Raw genomic sequence first — 25,128 nt, 5'->3', positions numbered from 1 at the left:
GCTGCACCAGGGGGAGGCTGAGGAGCCTCTCACCTAGAAAAGTGGAAGGCATGCAGTGACCCACTGAACACGGGGTCGAGACCCACTTTTGGGTCATGACCCACCTGTTGAGAACCAAGGCTCTGATTACCATCATGAAAACATTGCCTACTTATCTCAAAACAGAATGTTTATTTATTGGATCATTTGCAGCATTTCCAAAAATGTTACATTGTGCTTTGGAAATTTACAGAAATACAGAAACGTTAACTGGACTTTTCTGTAATGTTGAATATATTTCACCATTCATCCAAATGAAACCACGGAATGTTTTTAGAGAAGTGGTGAAGCATCTTCACATCACCGGACAAGTCTAATTAGATATGACCAACCGCGAACCAGATATACACTGACTTGGACGGATGAAAACCTCCTCAGACACAAGTCCTCATTCTTCTTCAGTGATTCTCGTTAAAGGGCAGGGAATACAAGTTCATTTATATAAAAACATATTTTTATAAAGTTCGAGACATTTAGCCAGCACATGGCCATCTTTCTGTCCGGTAAAACAATACAATACTACAGCCAACTTACACTTCTTAAAACGTGTATCTAAAAGCCAAAAGACATGAAGGAAGGATTGGAGCCCTCTTCAGATTCATATTGCTGTGTGTGCTCCCCTGTTAGGGAGATTTACCCTAAACTATATATCACAAAGCAAGAGAACAATGTGAGGGGAATTTATCACAACTGGGACAAAATTTAGAGCAGCTGCCCCTGGCAACCAATCAGCTTCCATCATTCATTTTCAAAGCATAATGAAACCCTCGGGGTTTTTCGCATTTATCGACTGCTAGCAAGCAGTAAATATATGTAAAAACAAGTCACCGTCGGTCGCTCCCGTCCGTAGATCTGAAAAATTCTCGACCGGCCGAAGGATCATGGAGCGGGTGCAAGCGCAGTATAGATCTTTTGCTGGGAGAAGAGGAGAGACACCGGGTAAGTCAATGCACGCAGCCCGACACCGTGGGACAGGAAGACACAGCAGTCAGTGCTACATCAGAGACCGGCACCAGTGCTGGAGGGACTCCTGAAAACTACAGGAAAGAAGATGAACAGATCAAGAGGCATCATTTAAGTCCTTACACCAGCTTTGGGTGGGGTGGGGGGGAGGGATACATTTTATAATTTAATGTCACTTTAACTGCACGAACTGAAGAAAGAAGTTGATTAGCTGCTATGGGCAACTGCTCCAGTTTCCACATGAATAATGGCAAAAGCCGTCAATAGTGACACTTGTTCCAGTGATAACCAATAGAAGATTTCCGCTCACTTCCTGCTATGTCTCCAGGATGGGGGGGTTGGCTTTAGATCTACTTAATCCTGTTTTAGTCTAAAGTTGCTGGTAAGAGAATACTGGGTCCCACAGCAAATATACTGTCAGAGTTACACAATCACAACATGCAGTCTTGACCAGCATCAGCAGAGTTTTCCCACAAAGCACTTTAGTCTTCCAGCTTACCGGTCCTTACGGCAAAGAGTCCATTATAACAATTGCTTTGTTTGAAAACGCAAACTAGAAATTTAAGACACGTTCATAATATCACATCTAATGTTTTGTTTTACAATACATACTCTCTAGCTTGCCCCTGACCGGTTCAAAACGTATACTAGAGAATAAAGACGTGTGAATTGATTTGCAGTCTCTCAGTGGAATGGCAACCCCTAGATTCAGACGATGTTCTGCAGAAAATTCAAGCAGATCAGCAAACTGCAATTCACCTGGGCGACAAAACTGCTGATCTGTGAAAAGGAACAATGAAACGGATACTTAGATTGGATTCTATTCTACGGGTCGATACAACCAGGTCTATTTTTAGATGCTTTGATAAATGACGCTCGTTGTTTCCGATACATACTAACACTGACCGCTGCGCTCTTCCGCTAGTTCTCTTTATTGGCAGGTTCATGTATCTACTCCCATCGCTGTTACATTTCCGTTGTGCGAGAGGTGGTGTAGGTGAAGCATCGCCTGCTACAACAAGACTGCTCCTGACGCTATCTCCTGCTTCTCTGCGCTAAGAAGGAAGTGTCTGAGAACATCGTGATGGCCTTCCCTCCGTTGCCAGCACATGGATTTCTCTTGCTTACGTCGACAGCCTTCAGTTCAGTAACTTCAATTTGCCAGTTACTTTATTCACGTTCTCTTCTTCCCCCATGATGCCGAGGACGGTGTGCGAGCCCGCTCCAATCTGACAGGGAATAGACCCGTAAGAAGCGTCAGAGGCTAAGTCTATATATAAAACATTGTATTGAAATATTCTAAGAGAAATCAACACTGAAATCTTTACAACAAACTTTTTTCCCCTTTTCAATTAAAAGCATCAAATAAACTCTATGCCAGGGGTAGGAAAACTCCAGACCTCCAGTTGTGGTGCAACTACAAATCCCATAAGGCATTGCAAGACTGACAGCCATAGGCATCAATCCCAGAGGCAGACAGACTCATCTCTTCAGGGAAGACTATCCCACCTCAACCTAACTGCTCAACCATCACGTTCTCAAACAATTCATCCCCACACAGCTCCCTCCTCATGTATCACTTGCCCCTCCCTTTTAGATTGTAAGCCCTCAGGGGCAGGGCCCTCCTTACCATCTTGTCTTGAATTGTATTGCGATTGTAATGTCTTCCTTATATTGTAAAGCGCTGCGCAAACTGTTGGCGCTATATAAATCCTGTATAATAATAGTGGAATTTGTAGTTTCACCACAGCTGGAGGGGCTGATGTTTACCTACCCCAGCTCTATACCACAAACTTGTACATTCTGCAGCCTATCTACAGCCACTCATGCTTTTACAGCAATGAAAACCATCTATAGTGCAAAGGATATATTATATAAAACATAATGGGGGGAATTTATCAAAACTGGAGCAGACTAAATCTGGAGCAGTTGCCCATGGTGACCAGTTTCTCTCTTCAGTTCGTTTAGTTAAGATTTGAAAATGAAAGAGAAGCTGATTGGTTGCCATGCACAGCTGCTCCAGATTTTGTCTACTCCCGTCTTGATAAATTCCCGTCAATATATCTAAAGAATTAAAGGTCCCTCGCTTTAAAGTAATACAAATTTCCGTTATCTGGGTATGTTTGCATTTTGGGTAGAGATTGATACCAGCAGACTCTAGACCCAGGGTGGAATGTAGGAGCCATTTTTGTATATGAAATTGTGTCCAGCCACTTTAGTAACTCAGTCACCCCCTAACATAGCACAGCCAGGTCCTTCATAGCCCCTGGACCCACCCTTAGCATATGACAGGACTAATATATGACAAGTGTGGGGACTAATTTCACGAATGAAATTAGTCCCCACACTTGCAGCAGACTAAGACCTCGCTCTGACAGCTGAATCCTGAGGCCATCTTGACAGACAAAATTCCGGCATTTCCTGGTAGCGATGAACCTTGCCTGCCTTCTGTAGATACCTAAAAATCAGGGGGAGAACCCATCACTATGATGGACCAATAGGAATAAGTGGGCGGCCAGTGAAATTTAGACTATTAGCCTGCACTTCATATCCGACAGCTTAATAGAGTCACTTAAAACTGGTTTGTCAATTCACTGCGAAGTGATAGTATTTGTGTAAAGTTGCCCACCCCTACCCCGATACTCACCTCTCCAGTGACCCCCGTCTGCTCCCAACTCCATCGCAAAATACCGCGCACTTACAGGGATTGGGGGGGGGGGAGCATGTAGCCTCCCATAATGCAATGCTCGGTTCTAGCAGCAAATCGCTAGGCCCAACCTCTTTTGCATAACAAAGGGAGGTAGGTCACCAATCACTACACTGCATTTTTTTGGAGGAAGCCGTGACAAAAGGAAGGAGCAGCAAGGGAATACCAGAGAAGGAAGCATCAATACGTGGTGGGAGTAATTACATAATAGAAGTCAAGCAAGTTTTAACAAACTCTATATGTAACCCCTGTGCCTGTTCTGATAAAAATCTGCCAACGTGTGTGCCAGCAGGGTCAATATCTGATATCGGATCTAAAGTCCTAATTAATTGTTTCCGGAGTCAAATACTATAATGATGTACATATTCTTTATTTGCCTTGCCAATGACCTCTTCCTGTACCTGGGTCCTACCAGCATCCTGCACCAGGTAAGTCGGTAGATCCATACTGATCGCCAGAGCCTGAAGCTGCATTAGGTGAGCTGCGTTGGCACCCTGAAGGACAACCTTCTTAGCCCTGTATAAAAAATAAATAAAATGTATGATCTATGAAAAGAAACATCCCATCATCCTCCCTTTAAATTAAAGTGCAAATTACATGCTGTATTTGTTTTCTTTAGGATTCACCTCAAACAGCCAAATCTGTGCATGCCACAAGCGTTTTACCAATATGCGATCAAGCAGTATGGGTGGAGGGAGATGCGCAGAAACTCAGATGTCATAGTGCATTCAGCACACAATGAGCCATGGTGACACCGAAAGTGGCCACCTTTTTAGTACGATGTCCACTCTACACCCATAGAACTGTTCGCTGACTCGCAGCGAAGATGTAGAGACTGATTGAAGAATGTTAACTAAACAGAAAGTGACGTAAGGTCGTATGGAGAGGTGAGGCTGGGTTCACACCATTTTCCGGATCAGATCTGGAACGCAGGGCATTGGGTTTTTGCTGCGTTTTGAAATATTTTTTTTTGCTTAAAATGGTCTTACAGGTGCGTTTCAGTGCATTCCAGACCAGGCAAAATAGGACAAGCAGTATTTGTCTGGTCTGGAGTGCGCTGGTGGGAACAAAGGCCAGAAATAGCATAGGGATGCATTTTGGGTCCGGTGATGATCTGGACATGGTGTGAATGGGCCCCGAGAGTTAAGGTGCCCATACAACTTCCGATTATCGTATGACAATCGTAACGTGTGAATAGAGTGCCCGACCGACATTACTGTACAATCGTACGACTTTTGACGGTCAAGCATGTTTGAAAACTTTGGTCGATCGTACGATGTTCGCATGGTTGTTGGCGTTTCCGTCCGTCAAAAGTCGTGCGATTAACACTGCGCAAACGAAAATAATTGCGGTCAATTACCGCAAGTCGTCCAGGTGTTTTTTTTTTTAACTACCTCTGATTGAACCTTTCGATAATCTGGGCAGGATGCAGTTTCATCCGATAATCGTAAGGTGTATGGGCACCTATCATTCAATGGATATTTTTTCCCCCACTTGTTTGAAACACACACGGTAAGGATTGCTGCCTTGGCCTCCTTTTTATTAACCAGACTTACCCAAACACATCCCATTTGTCAGCCATCTCTCTGGTCTTCGAATTCTTCAAGAGGAGTTGATATAAGCCAATTGCTGCATGGCCGACCTGTGCTGCAACCTGTGAAAGAGTCTGTATTAACCACGGAATGGCTCAGTTCCCCACTAACTATTCCACCTCCAAAAGATTTGTACAGCTCACATTTAGGATGACTCAGTGTCCCTCATCTATCAGTGTCTGCCCAGAGGCAACAATCAACTTCTTTGAAGTTACATCCATCACCCAGCAATGGATGAAATGGAGGGGCGTGATTTGTGCACTGTAAATCATGTGTGAAACCCAAAAGGAAAGCGATCATCACATCCATCACCGCACACTAAACAGGACCCACATTTATTAACCCCTTCGTGACTGACGACGTACAGTGTACGTCGCCAGCATCGGGGCTGTTTAAACAGACTCCCGGCGACTTTTGCCGCCGGGACTCTGTTTAAACTTGTAGAGCCGACTGTCGGCTTTACAACAGAAGCGATCCTGGCGACTTACCTGTCGCCAGATCGCTTCTGCGTCCCGAAGAAGGGGCCCCCCCCCCCGCCGGACACCCCCGCCGTGCTTCCCGGGCTCCGTTGCCCCTCCTACGGGCCCGGGACCGGCGATCTTTGTGTCCGCGGGGAGCTGGGGAGGAGGTCGACGAACTTCCGTTCATCGATCCCCTCCCCGTTCTATGGGACCGGGAGCGATGCAGATTGCATCACTTCCGGTCCCTGGGCTGTCAGTTCTGGGCTCCTGCAGCCCAGCTATAAGCTATTGAAGTGCGATCTGCACTTCAATAGCTTATTTCCAGTGTAAAGGTGACACTGAGGGTCTTTTGGACCCCCAGCATCACCTTAAAGAGGACCTGTCACCACCATCTGCTATTACATGGGGGGGCTTGCAAGCCCCCCCATGTGATAGCAGTCAAAGTAAAGTAAAAAAAAAAAAAAACAGTTTTTAAAATTAAAATGAAATAAAATAAATCTAATAATAATAAAAAAAAAATTTTAAAAGTACCCCGCCCCCGCGAGCACGCGCGTCGCCACGTAAACACGCGTCGGGTGCGCCTACGCATGAAAACGACGAACGCGCTACACATGTTGGGTATCGCCGCGCACGCCGGAGTGAGAGCAATAATTCTAGGGCCAGTATTTTGGGGTATCTCTAAATTGATGACCTGTGGGGGCTTTTAAAGTGTCTTTTATTGACTTTTTGGGGTACTGCAGTTTTTCGCCGTTTCACGGTCGCACGCAATCTGTAAACTGGGCATGTTGGGTATCGTTTTACTCGTTGTAACCTCATCTTTTATATTTCATTAAAAAAATGGGTAATTTGTTGTGTTTTGGGGCATTTAATTAAATTTGTCACTAAATTTTGGGGTTTAATAAGGAGTTGCGCTAATATTGCGCAACATAAAAATTTTCAACTACCACCATTTTATTCTATAGGGTCTTGGCATTCAGAAAATATATAATGTTGGGGGGTTTTACGTCATTTTCAGGCCTAAAATGTGGAATATAACATGGGTGCAAAAATGGAAAAAAGGGCCTCAGTCATGAAGGGGTTAAAACACAGCTGCTACACGCTGGTTGGTGTCAAAGTGAATTGAAGGGCGTGTGTGTATGTGTATGTGTGTGTGTGTGTGTGTGTGTATGTATATGTGTGTGGATTTTGTGGGTAAAAATAAAGTGAGGGCGAGTGGAAATTTGGGTCTCCAAGTACCGGCTCGCTGACCAACTCCGGCCCGCGAGCCGGTACTATGTGGCCCACAGCCAGCTGACATGTCAGGCACACAGTCGCAAACCGCGTACCTGACTTGCGGGAGCAGCTCCACGGTCTGCATCTGTGTCGGATGCAGACCGCAGTGTACGCTATTGTGCTTTAAGCTGCCCATACACCTTACAACCATCGCACAACTTTTGTTGTGCGATGGTTGTAAGGTCATTAAAATCTCGTACGATCTGCCCATCTTGGACAGGTAGATCGTGCTTGCGATGATCGCAAGCCCTTCCCGCTGAGGGGAGGGCTTCCGATGATTGCAGTGCTGAGTAGGCAGTGTGCACCTGCATACACCGGCCCATGCGGCATTTGTCTTCTGACCACGCCACCAAAAATCGTACGATTTTCAACAGGTTTTTCAGCGTGTTTTGAAGACTAAAGTCGTACCACCTTACAGTAGAATCCGTTGCACGCTGCCCATACACCTGCCCATTATCGTACGATCGTGGGATCACCCACAACTATCGTACGATAATCAGCAGGTATATGAGCACCTTTAGTGTATGTGTATATTAGGCCCCATTCACACCTACAGTATATTTCAGGTGTGATTAGAGATTCCTGTGTCAGGAACTTGCGTTTTCCTGCAGCAGGAATCCCTAATCTGCCGTTTACAAGCGGCAACTATCATAATATAAGAGAATTATCACAAGATTATTTAAGAGGGTGTGTTCAGGGGCAGAGTTAAGGCCGGGGCAGGGTAAGGGTTAGGTGGGGCAACTGGTGGCTAGTGATTCTTTCCCATTTTTTTTAAATCCTCAAACCTATGCTGCAATGCAGGAAGAAACACAAGGCGTAACCTTTAAGTGTTGTACTTTTCTGGTCCATGAACAAAATAAAAACTTACCTTCCCTACCCCCATAGGGAGCTCCATGTTCACCACAAAGACCATTTTGTAATACAATTCATCTTCATCTGCAACCTGGCAAAGAGAAGTAGCATCACTGTACTTGCAAGCAAACATCAGAGGTGATATTACCGTTACTGCTCTGTTGCTACTAGGAAAGACCATTGCACTGACCTCCTCTACCTCAGATTTACATACTAAAGTAGCAGTTTTGAAGAGACATTGCTTCCTCAGCACAAATTCTGAATTGGTGCCGACACTGTCCTTCCTTCTGGAGGGTGACTACTTTTGTTCCCCATGGTCCCTGTAGGTGTTGTAAAGTAGTCACCGCTCCAAGCTCACTCCTCGGATGGACTACAATCTCTTGTTTAATTTAATAATTTGTATTGAGATTGAAGTCCATCACTGGAGCAAGCTTGGAGCGGAGACTACTTTACAACACACACAGGGGCCATGGGGAACAAAAGTAGCCCCCCTCCAGAAGGAAGGACAGCGTCAGCACCAATTCAGAGATGATTTGAGGATCTACAGCTGAGTGATACACATAAGATACTTTTTTGTTGATAGTTCAGGTTCTTGAATAAATGTTTAAGGTTTAACTCCTGAACTCAGTGTCACTTTAATGAAACAAAAATAAAAGTTGAATTTAGTTACCAGATTGTGGTTTTCCAAGCTTTCAAAGTAAAACATGGCGGCCTCTTCAGCAGAGATGTTCCCGGTGAGAAAGAGAGCCTAAATAAAGATTAACAGTCAGTGTTAATCCTACACACCCTCAGCTACCTACCTACCGCTTAGGGAAAACATATCAAATCTTCACTTTTTAAATTCAGATCAACTTTTAACCTTGACAAGGGTTCAATGGAAGAATATAAAAGTGGAATTAAACTCTGTACACCGCCAACATAAAAAGTGAGCACTCCACTGACAAAGCTAAGCAAGTGCTTAGTATATACACAGCAATATTATGAAGCATAGGGGGAAATTTACTTTAAGTGGAGCAGATTGAATCTGGAGCAGCAGTGCAGAGTAACCAATCAGCTTTTATCTTCCCCTTGTTCAGTAAAAGGAGATCTATGAGGTGAGTGCTTTTCACTCACCTCATAGTTCTAGCCGACCTGTGACAATGAGACTGTCACAGGTCGGCTCAGTAGATCGGGAGGTGAGCGAACACATACCGGCGTTCGCTCACCTCTCGATCCTGTCACAGCTCTCTGCCGTGACAGGGGAGGGGCTGGATTCCCCCCCCGATAGCGCTGACTGGCGGAACGGACGGGGAGGGGGCGGGTACAGCTGGCTCTGCCTCTAGATAGGCAGGGCCAGCTGTCAGTCACGCAGCTGGGCGGATCCCGGCACAATTGTCAGGATCCGCTTCAGCGTCTCAGTATACCGCGAGCTACAGCTCGCGGTATACTGAGCCTAGGGTGACGGGAGGACGCCAGTTTGTGTCCTTCCGTTACCCTAAGGAGAACTATGGGGAAAAGCCTTAACCCCTATAGTTCTCCTTTAATGTGCATTTCCACTTTTGCAGCCAAATTGGGATTGGGGAACACCTGTCTCATATTTGTCACATGTTCCCATTTACATTGTATAAGCTAAAATACAAAAATAAAAACGCTCCTTGCAGTTCAAATTGCTGTTTACTTGATAACATTTCTAGTTGGCTTCTCTTCCTTTGTAACATCAGGAAGGACTGCGAGGGGTTTGTGTTAAAAGAGAACTAAAGCGAAATTTTTTTATTCTGGCTTTAGTTCTCTTTTGGGTCACAGGAGTACATTTACTAAAAGCTGACAGCGCAGAGCACACTGCATGATTGACAGCTGGCTCTGCCTCTCTAGAGCCAGCTGTGCCTGCCCCCTCCCCGGTCTGTCCCTCCAATGAGCGTTGGAGGAATAGAGAGAGGGGGAATCCCTGTGGGAGTGGTTACAGGAGTGGAAAGATTACAACCCTGGTTCCTGCATTGTATGTTAACGAGAGAAACACATTCCACAGACCTGCCCTTAGTCTTTCCATAAGGACAGGTCACTGTGAAGGGGCTCAGAAAAGAATTGGATTCAGCCATTTTGCCTGCTGCAACAAAACATTAGAAAGGTAATAAATTTGGTTAAAAAATTTTTTTTTTGGTATGCAGTGTGAATGGGAACACATACCAAACATATTTGACTGCAAACGTGAAAAACACTAAGCTTTCAAAATAAAAGCTAGAAGCTGATTGGTTGCCATGCACAGCTGCTCCATTCTAAGCGAATCCCCCTCAGTGTGTTTTTTGTTGTAGGCCCTTTCTTCCCCACTACCACTGAACCGGGCGCCATCTTAGAAGCTTTCCGGCGTTTACTTTGCATAACCCCACTTCTGCCCTCGGCGCATATCATTCACAAATCACTTGCCATGGTATCATGAATCCATGGTGAAGTGTTCTACCTGCCCCTTTGCTGACCACGTAAACAAGGTCCGAAGATGTTTGTAACGGTCTCTCCTCTGTATGTATTGTGCCGAGCGTTGTTGGGCTTCTAGAAACAAGCTTTTAATCCCTTAAGTGTAAATGGGGACTTGCTGAATAAAAACAAATTAGAAGCAACCAGCAACGAGCACATCTTGGGCATTACCTTCTTGGCCTCTTCTTCCGGAATATCCAGATCTCTCAACTGTTTCAGATATTCTGGATTGACCTCCATTGCTTCCTGGGGAGCGTCAGACACTGCCTCTTCATGAGCCTCCATGACACTGCGAGCATGAAAGCAATGCGTTAATATTTCTACCTCAACATCTGAATGTACCCTCAGGGATGACATACTGGATGCATGGCCTGTCTATTTCAATGATCTCCCAGGTTATGGCTACCTTGGCACAGCCCCGGCCCATCACTCCCAGCAGAACAGTTGATGAATTAGATTGGACTTTCTGGGCTGATCATTGCCTGTTCTGAGATATGAGCAGGATTCAGGGTAGCCACATGTACAACATGCTCTGCATCCTTACGCTTGTGGCTGCTATAGGTATAGGGGTGTACAACGAACATCTAATGAGAAATCTTCAGAGAGTCATAGGAACCTCTAGATATTATACCTGCCCAGTCAGAGGTGAGCGGGTGATCATTTTATATGCTGCATGGTCAAACCATACAGCTATGCCCTGGCTGACCTCTTCTTGCTCATGTAATACCAAATCTGCCCATGTGTTACACAGTTCAGTGCCATCAGTGCGAGCGGGGGGACTAAGTCAGGACCATACCGGTCACTTTAAAACAAAAAGCCACGTAACACAACAGGATAACCCCTTCCCCACCCCATGACCACACAGTATACCCCTCCCCAAACACCCATCCCTCTGACAAGTCACCACAGGATATCCCCACCCCATGACCTCTCCCTACGCACAGCTCACCCCCCACACACCCATCCTTCTGACAAGACATCACAGGATACCCACTCTGCACCCCCTCATGACACCGCAGGATTCCACCTCCCCACCCGTGACACCATAGCATACCCTATGTGCACCCCCTTGACTTCACAGGATACCATATTGCATCACCCTGCCCCATGACTACATAGTATATACCCTCTGCACACAAACCGCATGGCACCACAGGATACCCCCTCTCCCGCTTAACACTGCAGGATATCACCTTTGCGCACACACACCCCATTCCCAGGATACCCCATTCACTTTTCCAAGACACCAAATACCCTTCCACACACCCAACACAGGATGTCCCTCCAGAACCCACCATGACACCACAGGTGACACCTCTGCACTCCATCCCCCAACCATGACAACACAGAACACCCCCACCTCACCCCAGAGGATACTCCCCTCCTCCCCACAATGATATCACAGGATACCCCCTCCTCACCCGTGACACCACAAGATATACCCTCGCAGATACCCTATCTGCACCCCGGTGACAACACAAGATATACCCTATCTGCACCCCCGTTACAACACAATATACTATTTGACACCCCCGTAGCATCACAGGATACCCCTTATTCGCCCCCCATGACATCAAAAGATACCCCATCTTCCCGGGATAATATCCAATACCCCAATCTCTGACGTGACACCTCTTCCGCACTCCTGGGTGACAGAACAGCCGCCTCTCCCCGTTCACACCCTACGGGACCTGCACCGGACAAACAGCACTGTACAGACAGAAGGTAGACGAGAGCGCGCTCATACACCAATGAAGGTTCCGATCACGTGATCGGAAACAGTGGCAGAGGTTTGCAGCCTTCACAGAGAAGAGATGTGCGGTGTGATAAGAGCACCTCCTGCCGGCGGGAGGTGTGAGCGCACATATCAGAGCGGGACTTCGCTGTTCTTACGGTACTACCTCCCTATGTAGTCCATGCATACTTTGTACTATGGTGCTTATTGTTCCCAGCACCTCCCTCTTTATTCCATACCGGATGTCTTCTATAGTACTGGCTGTTCCCAGCACCTCCCTCTGTAGTCCATACAGGGTCTCTACTCTGGTGCTTGCTGTTCCCAGCACCTTCCTCTGTAGTCCATACAGGATATCTCCTATAGTACTGGCTGTTCCCAGCACCTCCCTTTGTAGTCCATACAGGGTCTATCCTATAGTACTGGCTATTCCCAGCACCTCCCTCTGTAGTTCATATCAGGTCTTGCCTATAGTACTGGCTGTTTCCTGCACCTCCCTCTGTAGTCCATACTGGGTGTCTCCTATAGTACTGGCTGTTCCCAGCACCTCCCTCTGTAGTCCATAAAGGGTCTCTCCTATAGTACTGGCTGTTCTCAGCACCTCCCTCTGTAGTCTCACCAGAGCAGTTGTCCCCACTGGAAGATTTCGCCTCCCCTCCTACTCTGGTGACAACTGTAAAACTTCGTACTTCCTATCACTTTCTGTTCTAATAACAACGATCACCAGGGCAAAAAAATTACACAGCTTATTCTTCCAAAGAAACTGCATGTAAGGCAGAGTTAGAAATCCTGCTCTCGTAACATATCATTTATTAGAAGGAAAATCAAAACGATTTTGCACTCTTAGAAATAACAAGAAACAATTCCGGGGTGGATGGGGTCGGTATGTCTAATATTTAATCAAATTATACAAAGTACAAAAATAGAAACATAAAGGAAGTCGGCCGGGTATCAGCATTGTAACCAAGGGTGCTGGAGGCATTTCTCCGCCGTAGCTCGCTTTTCGGGGGAATAATCCAACATGGGTAAGAGGAAGCCGGTGAACACGAGGGCCTCGTTCTTCTGCCACTTGTGCCGGTTCACCAGGGTGTCATAAAGGCCGCAGGGGTACAGGTACGGGATACGGAGGAGGTTACCTGCAGATGAGGATATTTGTTTATAAAGATGATAAGATAATAATAATAATAATAAATACATTTATTTAAATCAATATACTTTTTTTTTAAAAACAACAAAAAACAACACTTCCCGGATGTGCCGGTGACCTTACTATGTCCCACCACTTCTTCCTAGGAAACCTGAGTGCTTAAAATTAAATCTGAGCTTATGGTATTCCCACCCCCCTTTGCACCCTCCCCAACTTTTCGATCATGATTGATAACACAACCATCCCACCCTCCCCCCATGCCAGGGTGCTGGGTGTCATCCTTGACTCGGACCTCACCTTTCTTCCCCACATCCAATCACTATCCAAATCCTGCCGTCTTCACCTTCGCAACATCTCCAAAATACGCCCCTTCCTCACCAATGAAACTGCAAAGTTACTCATCCACTCCCTTGTTGTCTCTCGTCCCGACTATTGTAACTCCCTCCTCATTGGCCGACCTCCACACATCCCCCCTTCAGTCTATCATGAATGGTGCTGCCAGACTTATCCACCTGACCAACCGCTCAGTGTCTGCAACCCCCCTCTGCCAATCCCTGCACTGGCTTCCAAACGCCCAAAGGATAAAATTCTAAATATTAACAACCACTTATTGGTCATTTTGGTGTCACCCCTGCAATGGTGTCTGCACCCCCCTTGTGACACCGCTGATTGACAGGTACTATTCTGTTCTTACAGCATTTTTAAAGGGACAAAGCATGTATTGCAGAGTTGTACTGAATTTGTTTTTTTTTTATTTGCCCTGACATACACTTTAATATTTGGGAGGGGTAATTGAAGGTCCAGTTTGGGATTATAATTTGAATGCATGAACATAGAGTCAAATTATAATTCCAAACAATTTCTTACTTCCAGGCATTTACCTTGCTTGTTAAAAAAGGTTGATGAATTCTTCCCAGAAAACGCGATTTTCGGTGGTATGCGCCCAAGCAGCTCAATCATAGAGGCAATATGATCTAAACGGAAAACATAAAAGTGGTTATTAGTAAACGTTTCCATGCAGGGAACGCCTGAGGGAGGATTTAATTACTTTACTCCTTATCCTGAAAAGGACATAAACACTTCCACCTCCTGCTCCCAGTACATGACATATGACAGGCTCACAGTGGTGACTCAGGTTAGGACTGAACCCGCGCCTGAATCTGAGCTCCTCCAAAGCTACATGGGCCTCCTGCTCAAGCAGCTGTGAGTTGGGGCATTCCCCCGCACCGGAGCTGACCGCAGACAATAGGGGGGATGCTTGTGCTAATGTAATTTTCCTTATATGGCCATGCAGCCATATAAGGTCAATAATAGGGGAATTCCGGGCTGCACCTGAGAGGGTGGCAGGAAAAAGCAGCAGAATGTGTTTCCTTCTGGGTTCAGAGGAGCTCCTTCCGTGTTCAGAGTTGCTCAGGTTTGGACTTGGTTCGGTTTGAACCTGAGCCCATCCCTTGTGGTGACACTCTTATCCTAATATTTGGTGTGCAAGTGAAAATGGGAATATAAAAGATACATCATTTTAGGAAATTCTAGATTTATTGATGTGAAATTAATATTTTAAATGATTACTTTTTTTTGACACAGTAGGGAATGCTTATAACCCATCAGGTTTTTTTGTGTGTGGTATCTGTGTGCCATTGGAGGGACTTCCCATCACTTCCTGTCCCGGAGACAGAAGTGATTGGAAATCTCTCCATATAGCGGGGAAACGCCCTCTTAGAAGCTATTACCAGAACTATGGATGCACCAATACCGATGCTAGTATGCTACTAGTATGCTCCGTTACCCCTGATACTGGAACTTCTGGTCAGAGGGAGATTTCCTCTGACCGGCCGTGCCGTAGGGGAACAACTAGTGTGACCCCCTTTCTGGCTTCCCAGCCAATCGTCATGGAGCTGAATTCGTGGTCAATCACCATCGAGCCTGGCTGAATAGACGGTTCCTTGCTAATTGGCTGGGAAACCGGCTTCCCAGCTAATCAGCATCGAGCTGGCCAAACACCTGGCTCCTTGCTGATTGGCCAGGAAGCCGGCTCCAGGCTGTTTGGCCGGCTCAATGCTGATTGGCTAGGAAGCCGGCTTCCTGGCCAATCAGCATTGAGCCGGCCAAACAGCTTGGAGCCGGCTTCCCGGCCAATCAAGAAGTCGAAGGTGGGTAATGACACGCCGTCTGGCTTCCTGACTCTACCTAAAATAGTACTACAACTGCCTGAATAAGCACTTTAAACCCCACCCCCGAGGAATTCTGCTTCCATAAAGATGGACTTTAAACCACACCCCTGAGGAATTCTTCTGCATTAATAAGAACTTTAAACTCCACCCCAAGGAGCTAAAAAACAGACAGGCTCTCATTCTGTATTTTTTTTTATAGTGACAGGATCACTTACAGGCCACCAGCTGCACCCTTTTAGTGTGGCCATTGTCCATGTTAACCAAGGCGCATCAATTGTAAGGGATTGACTCTATCACCAGGAAAGAGGACAGTTCTATAGGAAAGAGCAAGGGGCCTCTCACCCACTGGACACCATGTGACAACACAAGTTTGACCAGTGACCTGAGCAATGCTGCTAGCATAGTGTGACCTGGACTGTTCATTGCATCCATACCATCGTTCCTTGTGAAGTTCTCTCCAGCTTGTGGCTCGAACAGGTAATAGGACGTGGCCATTTCATATGCCTATAGCAAGAAAAAGCCCTTGTAATCTATATAGAAATACACTTTTACAGACTAACTTCTTTCCATTTCTATATGACATATGCCATATATCTATTATCTATCTATCCATCTCTCTACTAGACTGGAGAGCACACACCATGCATGCAGAGCTCCATATATCAGCCGGGGTGCTGTATCCAGAGCCCAGAAGGACCTCCAGTGACCGGTACTGCTGCGTCTGGATCTCTTCAGAAAAAGGTTTATACTGAAAAAGATTGAGAGACATTGCCATCAATGGACTAACACACGCAAAAACGCGCACAGAAATGTGCAAAGCACTTGTGTTGCGGGTTTCCATTTAAGTCTACGGGGACAGTCTATGATAGCTGGAAGCGCCAAAAAGAAGCTTGTGTACCTTTTCCAGCGTTCTGGGTTTTACAGCTTCAGGTGTGAACAGGGGACATTGAAATGAATGGGATTTATTGCGTTGGGAGTTTTGTCATGCTTAGCTTTGAGCATCAAAACGCCTAGGAGTGAACGGGGCCACCAACAGGTATGTAGTGGAGGGCCTTCCCGGACTGGATTTAAATGGAATGGATTGTTCAGGTAAATCCTCTTGTTACATAGATTTCAGCTGAACTACAGTATAAGAGACTGTTGACTTGATCTTGGGATAAGGACACATTACCAGAGCATGACCTTAGGATACAGAGGGGATATGTGCGCCTCTGTATGGGTGGTGGTGGTGGTGTTGGGGGGCGTTAGATAATTGCTCAGAATTAGGAGCCTTGTATTCTAGATAACTAATTATGTGGCTACTTACCGTCCAGCATGCACTTCCCAAGTCCGCTATTTTAATCCCCAGCATGTCCACGTTTCCGGATACAATCAGATGAGTTAGAAAATTTGCATCAACCCCTGAAATGATACAAAGACATCAGACTCGTTATGAGGACACATTCAATCATTCCGTTTTAAAAGGATTAAAATGTGATACAAGTCCAAATGCATTGCGCTGTAACGTATGGCTGCCGGGAGCTGTGTCGGGGTGCCAGTTAAAAGGATGGCAATGCAACGCACCTAGTACACGGTAACGCAAGCTATGTGCACTGTGCAATATTGTGTGCTATACACACGGTTGCGTGCACTTCGCTCAACGCTCCGATGTGAATAGGCCCTCAAGTGTATCTAAACTCAAACACAAAAATGTTATATAATGCAGCTGACCAATCCTTAGATGTGGTGGCTGCATTTTGTTACCTTTTTTTGGTGATCCTGCCAATAACACACTTCCTGTTCTAGGGTGACAACGCTCACTCATTGTAGTGCTGGGGGTAGGCAGCCTTGGGGCTTCAGCTGTGCTGTAACTACAAATGCATTAGGTGTGAATGGGCTCTATGAGTATGCACTACTTTTTTCCACTGCACCGCAAGTCACTGTATTGTGTTACCTTGTGTTGCAGTGCGGTCAAACGCATTGTAGCTGGGAGGTGCATTTGGAATGCCATTTAAATGAATGGCAGCGCAACGCACCTGCCGCACTGTAATGCATGGCACCAGAACCATGTGATTAACGCACAGGGGAGCTCTGTCTTCGGGGGCCCTCTAAGTATGGTGACCCCATGATTTTGTTGCAGTACGGTGGCTGTACGGTGTCCCATTATTTTTAATGGCGGCCCTGGCTGGAGGCTGTGATATGTCCATTGCAGTGGCTGTAATATAAATAATACCTTCGCTGATTCTGTTTTGGTTCCAGATGGCGGCCTCTTCCATGTACCGCTGCAGATTGTCCTCATTCACGCACACGAGTATGTTTTCTGGTTTAATGTCCGTGTGGATGATACGACATTTCACGTGTAAAAAGCTCAGACCTTGGAGCACCTTCGAAAACAAAACAAAAAAAGAATAATTTTTACATTATTCTAGTAAATTGTTTTAGCAGAACAAAAACATTGCATTACTGTTGTTATTATCTACTGTTATTTTTTAACTGAAATTAAATTCATTGTAGACCTCACTAGGACTCCTACAGCTCCCCGGCATATAGCTTTAAGGACCATTAAGATGAATATAGAAAGTGAGGCCATCCTTCTCCCTGTGCTGTCTGATGGAGCTCTGTAAATCTCAGGACTGGATGAACAGAAATATAAATCCATCGACAAGTAAAACAGTTCCATGAAATGTATTTAATCTGTGTGTTAAAGGGGTCTATTTATAAACAATTCACATAGCCAATTGCCCTGCAAATCTCTTTGAATGTTTGCAGGAAATAAAGAGATTAGCTTTAAAGGAGATCTATGAGGTGAGTGCTTTTCACTCACCTCATAGTTCTAGCCGACCTGTGACAATGAGACTGTCACAGGTCGGCTCAGTAGATCAGGAGGTGAGTGAACACATACCGGCGTTTGCTCACCTCTCGATCCTGTCACTGCTCTCTGCCGTGACAGGGGAGGGGCTGGATTCCCCCCTCCCCGCTCCGATCCGCCAGCGCTGACTGGCGGAACGGACGGGGGAGGGGCCGGGTACAGCTGGCTCTGCCTCCAGATAGGCAGAGCCAGCTGTCAGTCACGCAGCTGGGTTGATCCCGGCATAATTGTCGGGATCAGCTTCAGCTGCGGCGTCTCAGTATACCGCAAGCTACAGCTCGCTGTATACTGAGCCTAGGGTGATGGGAGGACGCTAGTTTGTGTCCTCCCGTTACCCTAAGGAGAACTATGGGGAAAAGCCTTAACCCCATAGTTCTCCTTTAAAGAGTCAGGGAAAACTGTAGTGCTTTCTTACACTGGAGGTCAGTGAAATGTCCCCTTACACTTGTAGTCAATGAGAAAATGGCCCTCTTATACTGGTAGTCAATGAGAAAATGGCCCTCTTATACTGGTAGTCAATGAGAAAATGGCCCTCTTATACTGGTTGTCAATGAGAAAACAGCCCTCTTATACTGGTAGTCAATGAGAAAAGGGTCCCCTTACATTGGTAGTCAATGAGAAAATGGGCCCATTACACTGGTAATCAATGAGAAAACGGCCCTCTTATACTGGTAGTCAATGAGAAAAGGGCCCTCTTACACTGATAGTCAATGAGAAAACAGCTCTCTTACACTGATAGTCAATGAGAAAACAGCTCTCTTACACTGATAGTCAATGAGAAAACAGCTCTCTTACACTGATAGTCAATGAGAAAACAGCTCTCTTACACTGATAGTCAATGAGAAAACAGCTCTCTTACACTGATAGTCAATGAGAAAACAGCTCTCTTACACTGATAGTCAATGAGAAAACAGCTCTCTTACACTGATAGTCAATGAGAAAACAGCTCTCTTACACTGATAGTCAATGAGAAAACAGCTCTCTTACACTGATAGTCAATGAGAAAACAGTCCTCTTATACTGGTAGTCAATGAGAAAATGACCCCCTTACATTTGTGGTCAATAAGAAAAGGGCCCTCTTACACTGATAGTCAATGAGAAAACAGCTCTCTTACACTGATAGTCAATGAGAAAATTGGCCCATTACACTGGTAATCAATGAGAAAACGGCCCTCTTATACTGGTAGTCAATGAGAAAAGGGCCCCCTTACATTGGTAGTCAATAAGAAAAGGGCCCTCTTATACTGGTAGTCAATGGGAAAACAGCCCTCTTATACTGATAGTCAATAATAAAAGGCAATAAATATAATTCCGTGTCTTATGTGAAAGACATTCATCAGAAAAGTGCTAATTGCTATGTATGAAGTGATTCTGTTTAAACATCGAGAACTATTTTTGTGAGTCCATTGTGAGTCCAAATGATGTGCAAAATCAATACAGCAGTTCTGGTTCAAGAAGGCATGGGGCAGTGCCAAAGAATTGACTCTTCCTTGGGGAGTCACATTTTCTGGCAAGCTCAAAGCCTTATTGCAATGAATATTAAAACAATTTATGGAAATTAGGCTATAAGACGCTTTTTTTCTCAGTGCTTTTAGTTGCTATTTTTTAATAACGGTGATAAATTTGTAGAAGGTATACCTGTTGTAGAATTCTTTTCACACAGCTCAGTGGTAGTCCCTTAGGCTCATGGTTCCTCATCAAGTGTAGGAGAGAAGGTCCCAGCAACTCAAACACGAGGCACACATGTTGAATCTAGTTAAGGACTTCTTAATAATATTAATAAATGTTTAGTGCCAAGATATCTGGCAGCACAGAGAATACACTGTCCTTCCTTCTGGAGGAGGGCTACTTTTCTTCCCCATGGTCCCTGTGTGTGTTGTAAAGTAATCATCGCGCCAAGATCACTCCTTTGATGGACTACAATCACAATACAAATTAGTAAACTAAACATGAGATTGTAGTCCATCAAAGGAGTGATCTTGGCGCGATGATTACTTTACAACACACGCAGGGACCATGGGGAACAAAAGTAGCCACCCTCCAGAAGGGAGGACAGTGTCAGCACCAATTCAGAGATGATTTGAGGATCTACATCCGAGTTATACACAAAAGGGAATTTATCAACACCGGAGCAGACAAAATCTGGAGCAGCCCGTGCACGGCAACCAATCAGCTTCTCTCTTTCATTTTCAAATCTTAACTGAACAAACTGACGAGAGAATTTGATTGGGTGCCATGCAAAGCTGCTCCAGATTTTGTTTGCTCCTGTTTTGATAAATTCCCCGCATTTTTGTTAATAGTTAAGGTACTTGAATGTATTTTTAAGATGAAACTCCTGAGTTTAGTGTCACTTCACCAATGATGAACTTCGATGAACATTATAACAAGTTGGTACAAAACAGAATCAGTTGTCTTTGCAAGCATCAGGATATGGAGGCCGTTTTCTCCGATCAGTTTAAAGTCCTGCAGAAACCGTATGACGTTTTCTCCCGGCGATTCCTTTTTGCGCGCGCCGTTCACCTGCGAGTGAAAGATAGCGGCTTGGTTTTAAGAAAATGTTATAACTTCACTATACAACCCAACCAACTGTGCAAACATGAATACAGAGGTGAGACAAGTAGAGAGTGAACCGGGTATAGAGAAGACAAAGGGGCGTCATGGCGTCATTACACTAAGCTGCGCGAGTTATAATAAAGCCGGCCATACACCAGAAGAATTTAATTGGAAAAATTCATTTTCAGACATTCGTTTGAATTTCCAATAGTTAATGGGGGCAAAACGATGATCGATTTTGACCATAGTGATAAAAACAAATCAAATGAGCCAAGGACCCAAGATTCACACAACGTTCACCCAAGATTCACACATTATTCACTTGGATCCAATTAGAAAAAATAGTTTATCATGTTGTGTGACCCGTGGGTGAAACATTTATAAATAAACCCCTTTTGTGTTCTCTTAATTGTACACAATGCACTATACTAAAGCTTAAAATTGAACTCCAGGAGCAAAAACCTTTCATTTAAATATATTCCTCAAAGGATATAATTTCCAGTTTGTGTGCCCCAAATGCCTTTGGAAAATCGATTATTATCATGTAAAAGTAGCAGTGGCATCATCACTGCGCTGTATATAATCTGTGCAGGAGGAGAGAGCTGTGGGAGGGGCCCAGCAGGCTCCATCCACTACAGACTACCTACAGAAAACTACAGGAGGGGGTGGAGACAAGACCAGTCACCCTGCACAAGGAGAGAGCAGCAGTGACCGGTCTTTTTTACAGGAAGCTCCAAACATTACAACCGGAGGGCTTTTTAAGGAATAAAAATGTTGGCGTCGCCATGACAAGATATTGATTTAGCCCCTTTTGATTAAAAAATGCCCCAAAGCTGCCAAAGTGTAAAATATCTGGATTTCAGCAGCAATTTTGTCCTTAGAACCCCACAATCTACCCTCATTACATTATTACACAGTTAAGCAGCGCAATTTCATCCTCGGCGGCTTCATTAAACTTTTTCCCGCTCTTTGAGATCTTCACCGCAACGCTCTTCTTCATCCTGGAAGGATAAATTATTGGAGATGTAATCAATCACATCTTTTTTTTTATATCAGGACTGAAAATGTATTTTGGATTGTTTGTCTTTTATTGGGATGGACTGGTCAGCATTGGAGCACCTTGTCTACCTGTCTGCTGTAAGTTACACCCAATGCCAGCAAAGGTAGTATGGGCAACTGCACACTAATGATGGCTATCAAAAAGAATAGAGAATGCAAGAAGTTCGACTTACTGCAAATCCCGGCACAGCCACACCGTGGAGAAATAGCCCCATCCGACCTTGTGCATGACTTGGTACCTCCTGTTCAGCAGCTCCCCCATTTGTGCCGGGTGGTATCCTCCTTTAGGAATTTAGGCAGTAAGGGGATATACAATGAAACAGAGCAAAGTAGACTTTGAAAGAGACCCTGTCCTCAGACCAATAATTACAAATACTTTCCATAACTTTATATGCGCAATTAATATATTTTAGTCATACCTGTAAACCCTCCCTTTTGTAGAGATACAAAAGCCCTAAGACTGCTGCAGGGTGCTGCCATCTTGGATGTATATCAGCAGCCCCAACAGGCACTCTATATTAAGCCTATCTCTGGTTACACCCCCCATCCCTTGCAGTGGGGCTACCTCTACTCTGCAAGGGTTTAAAGCAGTTTACTTAAAGGAGACCTATGAGGTGAGTGATTTTCACTCACCTCATAGTTCTAGCCGACCTGTGACAATGAGACTGTCACAGGTCGGCTCAGTAGATCGGGAGGTGAGCAAACACATACCGGCGTTCCCTCACCTCCCGATCCTGCCACGGCTCTCTGCCGTGACAGGGGAGGGGCTGGATTCCTCCCTCCCCACTCCGATCCGCCTGCGCTGACTGGCGGAACGGACGGGGGAGGGGGCGGGTACAGCTGGCTGTCGGGATCCGCTTCAGCTGCGGCGTCTCAGTATACCGTGAGCAGCTGCTTGCGGTATACTGCGGCGTCTCAGTATACCGCGAGCTACAGATGGCGCTAGTTTGTGTCCTCCCGTTACCCTAAGGAGAACTATGGGGAAAAGACTTAACCCCAATGTTCTCCTTTAACTGATCCCCGCTCCCGCTGGTTCCAAGATTGGCCCCCCGTAGCCTCTTCCGCTCTATGCCCTGGTAATCAGAGGGTCATTGATGTCATCACATCTAATGCAGGGTCCATAGCCCTTCCTTAGAAATGAGAATGCCAAGAGACATTCCACAGGGGAAGGGACAGTTCCCCATGTCGTGAGAATGGTAATCTACATTCTGTTTTAGAACCAGGAGCACCTGCGTGTCACTGACAGCTGCTGGTCCACACGCATAATGGGAAACCAATGAGTGAGGTTCCTGATCATGTGAATGCCCAATCATGGAGATCACATGAGGTTTATTTACAAACAGGTTCACCTTCTTCAGCTGTCACTGCGCCTCATAGAGAGAGACGGCAGGCTACAGGAGTCACTTCGCAATACAACATGAAAAAAAATTAAACGTGTATAATAACCAAAATGCATTTTTAAACAATTTTTGACAATTTGTAAACTGATAATAAAATTAAAAAAACAGGATATTGATTAAAATAATGTACCAAATAAAAAGATTTGTATGCCTTTAAAGTGTATTTCCACTTTTGCATCTGAATTGGGATAACACCTACTTTATATTTGTCACATGTTCCCATTCACATAGCATAACTTTAGACAATAGTTAAACCTCTTTAACCCTTTGTTAGGGCAGGCAGCCCAGCACATCTAGTTTACAACTGATCATAGAGATCTGCCAGCACAGAACAGACAGGGTTTCTTATGGTAAACACAACTCCCTAGCCCCCTCATAAACATTGCATAGCAAAGAAAAGCCAAGTCAGAGTTTTTGTTTCTGGAATTTACAGCAAAGATCATCTAAAATGTTAAGCAGCCATTTGTAAATATTTCTTTAAGTTCTGCTATGTGAATGAGAACATGTAATAGATATAACGAAGGTGTTGTCCCAATTTGGCTGCAAAAGTGGAAATGCACTTTAAAGGGGTTCTAAAGCCTCTGTTTTTTTTGCCTATATCTACTGCTATCAAGCAGTAGATATAGGCAAAAAGATTTTTTTTTAAACGTTTTAACAGCGGTTTAAACTTATCTTGCTTTCACTGCGCGTTCCCGTCCGAGAAAACGAAACTGCTCCGGCGGCCGCAAAGCATCTTGGGGCGGGCGCATGCGCAGTTCGGATTCTCGGCCGGCAGACGAGCAGAGAAGCAAGGTAATTCTATGGACGCATGCACCTGCATGCAGACACCGTGGGATCAGAAGGGCCTGCAAGCAGAGAGGAGTCAGCGCTGGATCGGAGAGCCGCCGCACTGTTGGAGGGACAGATGAAAACATCAGGAAAGAAGAGGAAGATCGGATTAAGAGACATCATTTAGGGTAAGTGCTAACATTAACATTGGGGGGAAGGGAAAAAAATATCCTTTATTGTCACTTTAAGCCTACAATACCAGCCTTTCCTACCCTCCTCATTTTCAATACATCATCCAAACGAGATTAATTTTGGTCTTAGGCCTTTTTATAGAGGAGAAGAAAGCATTGCAAACCTCGTGAGGAATTTCAAGATCTTCAGATGCTCATGGCTTGCAAAGACATCCAATCCCGTGAAAACCTAAACTGGGCCAACTACAAGTAAAGTAAATTTCCCCACAGCCAATGTATCACCTCCAAGTGTTCTAAAGGACCTACCTTGGCAATATTCTGCAGGATTCTCCTGGTCCAGCTCTTTAGTAGACATAGCCAAAGCTGTATTTGCCTCTAAGCCGGATGCTTGCCCCTGAAACACAAGCATTTAGTACACATTAGTCTCTCCATCCACTTAGCCTCATGTGATATTCTGTTAGCTCATTGTTACCATGTCTGTCTATCGATGCCCTCCCCCCTTGTCCTCAAGGACCCTTCCGACCTGTTCTCGGGTCCCTGACAAGTCAGGGATGTGCCAGGCCTTGTAAAGGAGTTTGGCATTTCCTTCTGGCTCGGGGAAGCTCAGATGTTTCAGTGAGGAAAGTGCTAATGGAGAAGGCAGTGATGTCAAGCTGACCTGCCTAGCCCTTGTGCCCTGGCGGACATCCAGTAATACAGTTGGCGGCTTTCTGATTCAGAATAAGGAGCAGCGAGGGATTCTCCAGATGAACTCAGCTTCTTAAATCTTTTCCTTCATTAGTGGGGAATTATAGAAATGGATGCTTGGCAAACAAAATAAGTAAAGGAGATGTAAAGCCTAACTGGATGGCATTTGATTTGTTATAGCATAGCATATCATATACAATTGCCATTTGTTTTCTTTTTTAGAAAATACATGTTTTGG

At 45.1% G+C, this 25,128-nt stretch overlaps 2 protein-coding genes across 2 annotated transcripts; both read right to left on the bottom strand.

Moving 5' to 3' along the window:
* Positions 1-1,670: 1,670 nt before the first annotated feature.
* Positions 1,671-11,961, bottom strand: LOC108788233 (probable peptidyl-tRNA hydrolase 2). Its single transcript, XM_018557969.1, has 7 exons — positions 11,948-11,961; positions 10,506-10,625; positions 8,557-8,634; positions 7,903-7,977; positions 5,266-5,363; positions 4,111-4,225; positions 1,671-2,231 (listed from the first exon to the last, which is right to left on the bottom strand). The coding sequence occupies exons 2-7, from the start codon at positions 10,617-10,619 to the stop codon at positions 2,142-2,144; spliced, it is 570 nt and encodes a 189-aa protein (XP_018413471.1). The 5' UTR covers positions 10,620-10,625; positions 11,948-11,961; the 3' UTR covers positions 1,671-2,141.
* A 1,056-nt stretch (positions 11,962-13,017) lies between these two features.
* On the bottom strand, positions 13,018-24,558 carry LOC108788236 (SRSF protein kinase 1-like). The gene is made up of 11 exons (XM_018557972.1): positions 24,510-24,558; positions 22,018-22,126; positions 21,699-21,786; positions 20,665-20,752; positions 19,871-19,977; positions 17,597-17,747; positions 16,691-16,785; positions 16,025-16,132; positions 15,819-15,888; positions 14,095-14,187; positions 13,018-13,202 (listed from the first exon to the last, which is right to left on the bottom strand). The coding sequence occupies exons 1-11, from the start codon at positions 24,556-24,558 to the stop codon at positions 13,018-13,020; spliced, it is 1,143 nt and encodes a 380-aa protein (XP_018413474.1).
* Positions 24,559-25,128: the final 570 nt, after the last annotated feature.

Source organism: Nanorana parkeri, unplaced genomic scaffold, assembly GCF_000935625.1.
Source record: "Nanorana parkeri isolate BGI_ZX_2015 unplaced genomic scaffold, ASM93562v1 scaffold314, whole genome shotgun sequence".
Classification (NCBI taxonomy): Eukaryota; Metazoa; Chordata; class Amphibia; order Anura; family Dicroglossidae; genus Nanorana; species Nanorana parkeri.
The sequence above is the reverse complement of the archived record's forward strand: the minus strand, read 5'-3'. Positions and strand labels throughout refer to the sequence as shown.

What these genes read in the sequence shown, in the direction of transcription:
- LOC108788233 (XM_018557969.1), bottom strand. Translation starts at nt 10,619, where the DNA reads ATGGAGGCTCATGAAGAGGCAGTGTCTGACGCTCCCCAGGAAGCAATG. An exon ending in CGGAAGAAGAGGCCAAGAAG is followed by an intron (nt 8,635 to 10,505) that starts GTAATGCCCAAG and finishes ATCTTTATTTAG; the next exon opens with GCTCTCTTTCTCACCGGGAA. An exon ending in GACAAATGGGATGTGTTTGG is followed by an intron (nt 4,226 to 5,265) that starts GTAAGTCTGGTT and finishes TTTTTTATACAG; the next exon opens with GGCTAAGAAGGTTGTCCTTC.
- LOC108788236 (XM_018557972.1), bottom strand. Translation starts at nt 24,558, where the DNA reads ATGTCTACTAAAGAGCTGGACCAGGAGAATCCTGCAGAATATTGCCAA. An exon ending in GAACTTCACAAGGAACGATG is followed by an intron (nt 14,188 to 15,818) that starts GTATGGATGCAA and finishes TTTTCCGTTTAG; the next exon opens with ATCATATTGCCTCTATGATT. An exon ending in AACCTTTTTTAACAAGCAAG is followed by an intron (nt 13,203 to 14,094) that starts GTAAATGCCTGG and finishes CCTCATCTGCAG; the next exon opens with GTAACCTCCTCCGTATCCCG.